We start from the raw sequence: 11,405 nt of genomic DNA, 5'->3' as shown, positions 1-11,405 counted from the left end.
ACCCTAACTATTCTATGATTCTAAGATAAATGATGGTTAGTTAAGTCATGGAATGATATTAGCATCATGTCTTTCAACCTGTCATCTTCTAAGCCCAGGAGAGAAACATTTTCAGTCATTTACAATTAAGTAACAGTGTTGTGAGAACATCACCTTGCATGAAGCCATAAATGTGTTGCTCTATAATATTGAAGATTTCTGTGTTTATTTTACATATGAATGAGAAGAGCTATAAAATGAACTTGGCATTTTTTCCATTACAGTGTGGTCTGAGGAAATGCAGTGCTAGATATAATTGGACCACATGGCTGAGCATTTTTAATGATCATGAGATGGTTGAATTTACTGAATTATCTCAACCCACATTGTTCTGACACTACCAATTTGCCGCAAATCAGTTGAAGCAATGCCATGCACAGCAGCTATGTTAGGTGTGTGGCATTCTGATCACTAATAGTTCGTTACATTTTTTAATGCAGATTACCTCTTAGTTTATTTTTTGTAAATACAGTCCTAGACTAACAACTCACAGTTCTCTGCTGCTGCTGCTGGATAATCTGCTATGGTGAAATATCACAGATATCTGAACAATAGCATAAAATAAATTAAAAAATAAAATATAAAATAAAATTTAATTCATAAATGTATGATGTAGTAGGAATTTTATGAATGTGCCTAAAACTTCTAAAAGTAGAAGAACTTCTACTTTTCTACTTTTAGAAGTTTTAGGCACAGTGAAAGAATATCTTGTAGGTGAGTTTTATATCTCTCAGAGAAGACATATGAGTTGATACCATTTATTTTTTTAAGTAAATTATAGAACAACACCTAGAAGATTAAAATCCCATAAGCAGTGCTGAAAGGAAATCCAAGCCAGATTCTTAGAAAGCTTCTCCATGGACAATGACAGTGACATTGCACTGCAGTGTGTTGTAGCGGAGAGAGCACTTTTAACACAAATTTCAGTAACTTTTTACTTTTCCTATCAAGAAACATTTGCCCAGTATTTTGGTTTCAGTGATTTCATGGGAGTTTACAACTTGTGCCACCTGATGGTATGGTGCACAATGGTTAGCAATTTCCCTCTAGGGCAATATTAGTATGAAGATTGTTGTGAAGATAATGCCTGACAAATGCTTTGTGTGCATGTGCATATGTGTGTTTGTTTGTAATGATAAAAAGTTTGATGACAAAGTTATTTTAGCTCTCATTGTTTAAAGCTGGAAGGCATGAGAAAGTGTAATATAAGCACAGCACAGTTGCATACTTAAATATTCTGCCAGATACTTATTCATTGTGAGAGCTTTGAAAATGAAGCTGTAAAATACTTCTTTAAAAATTCAGAAAAGGATTGTCAGTACTGAAGTTATGAATTAATTATACACTTGTCTGCTGGTATTTGCATCAGCATTCTAAAAACTCAAGAAATTGACAGGAGGAAGATGTCACTTGAGATGCATGAGCTGTAATAAGCTGTTGCAGGACAACAAGAACTGGAGTCTGTAGAAAAGGAAAAATTCGTAACATCACCTACAGTCCTATGTGAATGCCAAGGGATTTAAATGCAAGCAATGAATAATAATCCTGTTATATAATCTTGCATTTAAAAAGATAAACAAACTAAAAACCATTTTCTGTTCAGTGCATCAAAATGCAAAGGTTGCCATACTCATAATGCTTGTAAATGTTTTTTAAGAGATGGCTTTTATTCAGAATGAAAATCAGCTTGTTTCTTGGAAAGAAGGAATCAGCTTTGTTCTAAATAGTATTTGCTATTTGTGAAAAGAAAAAAAGTAGCCTTCTGATTTATTGAAACCAGAATATGCTGATTCTCCTACTATCTCTTTAAAAGGCAGTGAATGTATTCAATAGATCTGACAGGTTATTTCTCCCACTGGTGTTATAAAGGTTGCATACGTGATTCGGGGAAAGCATCATATTTCTCTGCTTCAATAGAGCTCCTGATATTAAAGGGATGCAGGAACGTGTTTCTGCAAAATACTGAGATGAGAAGCTGAAGACATTCAGCTTACATCATCTTTCAGATCTGAATGACCCTATCTATTTTGTCTTAATAAGATCTGTTAGATTTATGCTTGCTTGGAGATTCTTCCTCAAATGCTTGATTTAACTTCTGTAATAGCACAGAGGAGAATATATTGTGTATTATATATGTGACACAAGGCACAAATACTATGTATAAGAAACTAACTTGACAGTTAACATGATTTTTTTTCCCCCCCAAGAAATAAATGTGAAGAATGCTGCGTTTTAGAGTGTTTTTATTTGGAAATACTGCTTCATGATCATGGTAATTCAGAACTCACTGAATGTTATGAAAGTCTCCGAAATAACATCTTTAGAATTTTTCAAAGTCTAAATTGATTCAAAAAATTGATTTAGTAATAAGAAAGAAGGAGATGTTATGTTTCAGCAGCATTTAACTGCCAAATGTATGACTGCAGCTAAGTTTTTCATGAAGTAGTACTATTTAATTGTATTGGCTATAAATAGATAAACTTTCTGGATGGTAAATATATAAATATATAACAGCCTGTGACTAATACAAATCTAATGGTTAGCTAGTAGTTGCAAAAATTAAATATTTAAAATTTGGTGTATTTTTCATTTTTTATAAGTCTGCCAATGTAGATTAAACAAAAGGTTTATACCATATCACATGTTAACTGGAGGTAATACCTTACGTTTATTATACTCCACTTGCAGCAAAGATACTTTGGAATTAATCTCCAGTTTCTCAAAATGGATTTGGTAAGAAAGAGCATATTTTGGTTTTCTTCCATCAAGCAATGTCATGACTAAAGGAGTGAGCCACTGCATTATGTTACAGTAAATTGTTTCAATAGGATGCTTCCAGCAGTGCACTGAGTAATGTAAAAGTCAGGTTCTTATTTAATTATACATGACCGTTTTCAAGTGTCAACTGTTCCTTTTTGTTTAAAACTGCGAATTCAGAATGAACTAACAGAGGAGGAAATTTTATTAACTCAAAATACGAAAATTCCCATTTGTAAGAAAATTAGTTCATTTTGGAAATTTGTCTGTTACAATAAGATTGAGTCAACAGGCTTATTGGATTCATGAAACAGGTTTCAGTCGACTTTCAGACTGGAGGAGATGCAACAGGAGTCTTCACTGCTTAGAAATTTCCATTAAAGACTAACAGATTTATTTCGTATCAACTCATTGAAGTTTTTTATGTTATGACTTGCAGGTAGTGTTGTATCCAACATCCAACAGCCCAAAGTCACCTGATCTGCATAAAATGATAGTCCCAAAAAACAGCCAGGACAGTGACTTGAAAATTAAACTGGCCGTGAGAATGGATAAACCGCCTCACATGAAGCACTGTGGGTGAGTGTCCATTTCCTGGCTATTTTATTACTTTGCCTCACTCTGCCTGTGTTCAACCACGTTTCTAAAGTTTGTAAAACATTATAAATGTGCACAACAGTTCCTATAGCCTGGCGTTTTGTTAAATCCTCATTTTATACATAAAGTTTGGAATAACCAGGAATAACATTCATTTCAGATGTTCAGTGATGTGTAAAGATAAATGATGACCTAACTCTGAAATGCAGAACTTAGAGTCCAGTGTCATTTAGCAACTGGTTTTGAATGTTAAAATTTATAGCACTTTGGAAAATAAAGTTGATATTTAGGAGAAATTTATTTTTCCATTAAAGTAGGATTAATTACGTACCTGAATATGATGGTATTTGCAACATATCCTTCTCTTTTCTTTCTCTGTCTGCTCTAGTATTTCTCTTGTAAGGAATTAAGGTACAAATACCAGTTTAAGGATGTTTTTCTGTCAAACACCAAAACTATATGAAATAGATTATTCATGAAGAAAGCTTCCCTAGATAATTACCATCACTATTCCTCATCCCAACTGCAAAACCAGATAGTGTTGCTGACAGTAGCAAGGCTGTATCTGTTACAAAGCAATCACCAGGGTTGTTTTCCATCCTTCTAACTTCTTCTGAAGTAAGTAGATGTTAATTCCAAAAAAGAGGACTATTCAACGTGTTAATGTAGAATTAATGTAGTGGCAATGCTATTTAGATTTCTTTTTAATCTCTCCTTAATATTCTGTTCATCATATACAGACATTAATTGCTAAAATCTCCTATATTTGATACTTTTTATTTATTTTTTAATAATAAAGAGTCCCTTACATATTGACAAAGCTTACGTTTTAACAAAGCCCATCCTTGGGCTGAAATTTCCCAGGTATCAACCTCAGCCTTCATTTTGGTTTTGGAGACACCAAAACTGGTCAGGACTGTAACAATGGGATTTGCTAGCTGGGACCTGTGGCTAGTGACCATGGGCTGTGAGGAAAGAAAGGGAAACCAGTCATGGAGCCAACAGGGCAACTGGAGCTACTGTGTTTGGAGACTGGGAATGAGATGAGAAAACTTAGGAGTAGAGCTGCAAATACATGAATAAAGGAAATGGGATAATGTGGCAGGAGAAAGCAGGAAGACCAGGCTGGCATGAGTAAGTTGAAGTGAAATGGTCCTAGGGAGGAGAGAAAAGTGCTTGTCTGTACTGAAGCATGATGCCCTCCTGTTAGTCCCTAACCTCCATCCATTCATTCACACTCACTAAACACCTCTCAAATGGTATGTTAATTGTGGCACATCCTTGTCTAGATCCAGTGCACTAGCATGGGTTCAGTCTTCTGGTGCCTGCCAGGCTCTGCAGCTCCCTGGTGCACCTGCACAAGGTAGAAAAGCAAATAACTCATTTCTCTCTATAAAGCAGTGTTTGCATAACATGCAATGAAGCGTGTATGAAGGAGAAAATAAAGTGTTGAAGAGCTGGAAGGCAGCTGCTGCTGTCCTGAATAGTGAAAAGGGCTGGGAGGATTTTGTTTTGGTTTATTTTATTTTATTTTAGTGTGTGGTCAGTTATTTAAGCAGAGGGTTATAGAGTATATGGAAAGGGAGGGAAATAAAAGGTTGAAAGAATGTGATCATCCTTATTGCTATAATTTTGTCATGTTAGCAAGTTGAATTTTACAGCCTTAATGACAGCCTTCTAATGTAGTTAGTGTGATTATCCCAGTTATGTTCTAATTCTTCAGTTTATTTCTTAGATACTTCTCATGCTTTACCTTTGCCCCATCTTTGGACTAGACAATTTAAATTTTCTGTGTTGGCCTGAGTTAACACTTAACATGCAAGATGTTTGTTTCACGGGAAAAGAAGGCAATCTGTTGGCATTAGAGAATGCCTTTCGGCTGAGAATCTCGAAATTTATTCAAAATTGAATTAGAATTTTACCCCACAGCCAATTCCAGAAAAAGGGGATGTTATTAGACTAATGCTTTATCATGATAAAAATAAAATAATAATAAGAGGCCACTTTTTTGAGATAGGGAGCTGTGCTCAAATATTTCAGATTCTTCAGGGTCAGCAAAACCCACAGGTCCAAGCTAATGATAGGTTTGCAGTTTTACTGCTTCAGAAAAGTTTCTCTTGTTTAAGACTGACTTTACTTATTGATACAGGGGATATGCTGAAAGGCTTCAAAACCTGTCTCGCATTTATGCTTTTAAAAAATCAGTTTTATACATTCTTGTACTTGAACTGAGATCTTTAATTCACAAATGTTATTCTGGACTGCAGCACCTTCAGATCACGTTCTCTCTTTGAGTTTCCACAGCCATAACAAATAATTATATTTCAAATAAAATTATAAACATGGGATTTTTTTAATTATAAATTATAATCTTTCTAAGAAAAAATCCTTATGACTTAACACTACTATGAATCTCAACTGCAGTTCGTTTGTACCAATGAGAAAGGAGGTAGCTTTACTAGCCACATTACTTTGTGTTGACACAGTCATACACCTGATCTGGTGTTACTCCAGTAATGTGATTCTTAAAAAAACACTTGATGATGGGAACACTCAGTGATTTTTCTGTGCGTTCTGTTATATGCTTAAAAACCAAGGAATGCTGATACACATTTTAGAGTAAACATAATCCTATTATTTATTTTAGATTTTTTTTTATTCTTGCATGAAAGGCTCTCAGAGTCTGAAACAACCATCCTTTTCTATTTAAACCTGTCAATAGATTACAAGGGGAATCATGCACAGCTAGAAATCTTGTGTAATGATGAGGTAAATGTCGCTCTTCAGTGGGGATTTGTAGAACAGTTCCGATTATTGGCAATTTATGATCCTCCAGATTCCTTTCTCATAATTTGTAGTGTATATGACTTCTTCTCATAGGATGTGGCAGCCTTTTCCTTGTCTAAAATGCAAAGCACATACAATATATATTTTTTAATATCTTCTTTATTAAGGTAGTAAAGCAAACATCTGTAAAAAGGAGGGTTTTAATATTTCTATGAATTTCTTCTGTGGCAATCTTGAATCTAAAACGAACCATCAGAGGAAATAAGCAGAATTTGACTTAAAAACTTCCTATACGAAATGCTAAAAGCCTGTTTATTTCTGTTGAGTTAGAATAGCAGCATTATGGATGTACTTTTTGCTTCAGGAAGGCTCACTTGGCTATCCCTAACTCATAATTAAATTAGGGTTGAAAAAACAAGCTAGACAGGTTAATCCACTCAGGATATGTGGGTTACTTAAATACCTTTCCTAATGCATGGTTTGTTTTTAATGTGCCTTTGAACTTCCGTGTGCATGTAAAGCAGGTATTATTTTTCTAAAGTAGATTTTGTGTCAGTTAAGTTGTCTGTTAGCATAGCCTAGTGGTTACTAAAGGGTATTATCCTATTGCTTCCAATCTAGAAATAAAAAAAAAGAATACTGAGATTTTTTCGAATAGCTTGCTTTGCTTTAAAAGGATTAGTAATGCTTAACGGCCACTTAAAAAATAAATAAAAGAAATAGTAATGTAAAATGAAATTGTTACAAATTGAACAACCTGAACAGTACAATATTACAAAGTGGCATTATTTGAATTTGACTTCTAAAGTAAAACATTGCAGCCTAGCTCTTGTCCAGGACTTTTTCAAAGATCTGAAAGGCAAATTCATTCTTAGAAGTTCTGTCCTTCTTTCTGCTATGACATGTTGCAGATAGAGATGTGATACCTTTAATTCCTTAAACTTTCTTTTATGCAATGGGAATTAACCGAAATGTTCTTATGAAAACATTTATAAACAGTAAATATAGCTACTGATTCCTGTATGTGACTGAAGTATCACATTTTTCCTGCTGCTGCTGTAGTTTTAGGGATAAAGGAAATCTGTGAGACAAATGCCCTGGTTACCAGTCTTCTAAGATGCAGAATTAGAGGATAAGTAATTTTCACCTCTTATTTTTCTGACACTTGTCACCCATTGATAAAAGAGTTCACTGGAGAGGAAGGCAAGTACAATTACCTGTCTTTTACAGATGAGTGAAATGAAGGCCAGGAATGAATAGAAAACACCCCAGGTCACGGTCAATTCAGTGACTGAGCTGAGGATAGCACTGGGGTCTGCTGGCTTCTCAGTGGGTAGGGCTGTTGTGTGTGACTGTTACCTGGATAAGCTGTTGTCATGGCTGCTAGTGAGCTCCTAAGTCAGCGAAGAGCAGACACAGGGACAATGAAGTCAGCCAGAACAATGGTGGTGCTGTTACGTGCTGCTTGTCCAGGGTGACCTAGAAGAGAAGGGAAGGAGGAGAAACAGGATTAGCTTGATAACTTGAAGATGTGTAAGCTGATCTGAAGATGAGATCTGCTCCTAGTATCATTATTTCAGAGAAATGTGCAAGGTGATCCCATTGCAATGACTCTTTCACTTCTGGGTTACTTCCACAGCCAAAGATGTCAGGAATACAGTCACCCTTCTCTTAGCAAGTGCTGCATGCTCCCTGTCACAGATAGGCCTTTGTGTTGCATATAATGAATTTAAATTTGGTTTCAGACCTTTCTATGAGCTGAAACACATAGATATGTCAGAGTAATTCCAAAGAAGCAAAAGTTTGGCTAACCTAAAATGTCAAGTTTAGTTTGTCTTAGATTAAGTATACAGTTGCTTCAAAGTGAAGTGTAAGAAACCTGAATGTATCCAACATCTTAGAAAATCCTTAGTAATTCTTGTTATGATATAGTAGTATGTATCAGAGACACCTTCAGTTACTATTATTTTCCATGAAATAAAACCAGTAACTTTCTACATTACTTTTCAACAGTTACTGAAAGTATTTTTCTCATTAGTGAAGGCAGTAACATTTTTCTTTTATGAAAAGGGAGAGGGGGCTGAGAGATTCCTGTTGCTCTTCTTCATTTCTTATCAACACAATGTAACTGCCTGAACCAATTGTTAAAATAAGTCGATACTTATCTAACTATAGCATTTCTTCATCTACATACGTAAACTCTTCTGTATTTCTTTATAACATTTGATTTGTCTTTCCAAGTGTGCGCAGCACATCTAGTTGTAACCATAAAGCCAGTGTATTAGCACCATCTAGCTTTCTGTTTGTGGCTATTGCACTTTTTCTTCTAGATTAAAAAAGGGTAGGAGGGCACTGACTTCAGTGGCTCTCACTGTCCTTTGGTAGAAGGCTTATTTTTCAGTTTGTGAACATTACGACTGGGAAGCATAGGGAAAGTCAGAGGGGAAACTGTTGAGTTTGAATTTTGCAGACTTCACAGAGTTTGGAATCCTTTTCTGATCACTTAGTCTTATGGCCTCACTATAGCAGCACAGAAATTTAGGCATCCAGGCTGTATTGTTGTCCTCTGAGTTTTCTCAAAGCCACTAGGTAGGGAGGAATACCTGGACAGGTTGGTTTATCAGTGCTAAGACACTGCCTATGGAAAAAAATTTAAAGGTACACTGGAGTCAGTAAGGTAAACTTTTCACTATATGTACTGCATTCAGAAGAAGTATAGAGTATCTACTAAATTAAAATAAATGCCTGATCACCAGACAACTTCAGTGGGTTTCAGTCATGTCATTTCATCTCATGTCAGACATGTCATCTTTTTTCTTCTGCCTACTTCACAGTTACTCAAATCTAAATTCAGATCAGAGATAAACTATACATAGCTGCCCAAGTGATTTTTAAAAGCTAGGTCTCATTTTAAATGAAACTTGGGCTACGTAGGTAGCTGGTAAAACAATTTTGCTACAGATAATCATGCCCTTAGGAAAAATATCTTCACTTCTACTGATATTTCTTGGTTTTCTTACAAGTTATAAATATTGATCTTTATGGATAAAGGTGTGTCTGTGCATATACTCTTATGAATTGAATGACGGTAGGTATTTCATATGAAATAAATGCCACTTCAGTTAATTCCTGTGAGGACTTTGTGTTAGCACTGGTGGTAATTTAGGGTTTGTGATGTCCTCTGACAAAATAGCTTGTTCTATTTGGCAGGAGACACAATTGATTTGTATTTTTAACATCTGCAGTTTGGTTCAAAGCATTTTCTTATCCTATCATAAGAACAGTAGAGTTGTAAGAAATATGGATGGAGTATATCAGTGATCTTCCTCATTTCTATTACAATACATTTAGGAAGTAAATCTTTCTACAAACACCTGACAGAGATTACCCACTGCCATTTGCAACATCAGGCCTTACAGTATTTTGAGATGACATGTAATCCATTTACAGATGGGAGATTATTATACTATCTTTGTGCCATTGGTGAAATTGATGATGTGCCACTTATTCCTCACATGTGGGTAGAGTGCCTGCCATGAAGGAAAGCCTCAGTCTTCACCTGAGTCTTGATTCACTAACCATATAATCAAAAATGCTCTTACTTCCTGAGGCTCTCTCACATGTAACCTTGTGAAATATTGTTGTAACAGGTTGAAGCTTTGTCGGACACAGCAGTCTGCTGCAAGAGCATGCTATCACATGAATCAAGTGTGTATTCAAGTCAGCTGGGCCTGAGTAAAATTAGTCACTGCCTCTAGCTATGATTTTATAGTGTGCAGAGCTTTTCTTGTGTCTCCTATTACTGATAAATGGGACAATGTTTACTGAGTGTATCTGGCCTCAAAATTAGCGCCCAAGTTGTCCAAAGAACCTCGTTCTTATCTACCCACGTAAATAAACTCATTTCCAAAGAGTTCCTTATAAGCTAGTGAGGATATCAGTAATGTGGAAGATGAAAAAAAAGTAAACTTATCTAAGATTATTTGCTAGTAAGGAAACTTTATTTATGAAGCAGAAGTGAGTTAGAGATTTCTTTTTAATCTAAGTATTTCAGATATTACTATTTGAGGAGGTCGTGAAACTTGGCAGCAGAGAGGGAGAGGAAGAGATTATACTTGGCTAGCTCTCCACCCCAACCAAAAACTGACTGTGTGATGCCAGCAACTGCATTGTAGAAGTGTTGGCATCACCAACATGGTCACCACACTTTTGAATTAGAGTTGGCTAATGCTCACACTGAAAGCATGGACAATATGACCTTGTATTTGCTTGCCATTGTCCTGGGTTCAGCTACAGCAGTCATTTTTTCTCCTTCTTAGTAGCTGGTGCAGTGCTGTGGTTTTGACTTTCAGTCTGGGAACAATGCTGATAACACCGATGTTTTTAGTTGTTGCTAAGTAATGTTTACTCTGACCAAGGACTTTCTCAGTCTCATGCTTTGCCAGAGAGGAGGGGAAGCCAGGAGGAAGCAGAGGCAGGACACCTGACCCAAACTGGCCAAAGGGCTATTCCATACCACAGCACGTCATGCCCAGTATATAAACTGGGGGGAGTTACCCGGAAGGCCCAGATCGCTGCTCGGGTCGGGCTGGGTATCGGTCGGCAGGTGGTGAGCGGTTGTGTCCTTTTCCCTTGTTATTCCTCTTATCATTATTATTGGTAGCAGTAGTGGTTTGTATTATACCTTAGTTACTGGAGAGCTGTTATCTCAACTCGTGGGAGTTACATTCCTTCGATTCTCCTCCCCATCCCTCCGGGAGCGGGGGGAGGAAGGAAAAGGGGGGGAGTGAGCGAGCGGCTGCGTGGTTCCAAGTTGCCGGCTGGGCTTAAACCACGACAGCCATATACAGAGGACCTTTGAGACACTGGACAAAAGATTTCATTGTAGCCCCTGACAGGAAGGCATAAAGAAGTATCAGAGTTTCAGTTAAGTTTCATTGTCTTTGAAGACAGAAGAGGTATGAACTGCAAAGCTTCATTTCCAATCCGTATTTAACCTAGACCTAGCATGACAATCCAAAATCTTGAGACTGATCAAGATAAGTGAGGTAGCGGTAATTAATTCAGCACTGCATTAATACAGTGCTGAAGCAAATCATATTAATGCAGTGTTTTACTCAGCACCACTTATGAAAGATGTGTTGTGTAGATGATGAAGTAGGCTTTGGTTGAATTTCAAGTACAGTTGACTGTTGAAGAAAAAGGGTGTTTCAGTAAAAAATGTG

General features: G+C 36.4%; 1 protein-coding gene across 1 annotated transcript in view; it reads left to right on the top strand.

Moving 5' to 3' along the window:
• The first annotated feature begins 2,763 nt into the window (after positions 1-2,763).
• LOC104413532 (calcium-dependent secretion activator 2) overlaps positions 2,764-11,405 on the top strand; it is a 141,372-nt gene continuing 132,730 nt past the window's right edge. The window contains exons 1-2 of the mRNA XM_010024545.1: positions 2,764-2,772; positions 3,236-3,375. Of these exons, the coding sequence (XP_010022847.1) occupies positions 2,764-2,772; positions 3,236-3,375 (149 nt within the window). The remainder of the gene's footprint in view (positions 2,773-3,235; positions 3,376-11,405) is intronic.

Source organism: Nestor notabilis, unplaced genomic scaffold, assembly GCF_000696875.1.
Source record: "Nestor notabilis isolate BGI_N333 unplaced genomic scaffold, ASM69687v1 scaffold14141, whole genome shotgun sequence".
Classification (NCBI taxonomy): Eukaryota; Metazoa; Chordata; class Aves; order Psittaciformes; family Psittacidae; genus Nestor; species Nestor notabilis.
This window is presented reverse-complemented; position numbering and strand designations above follow the sequence as displayed.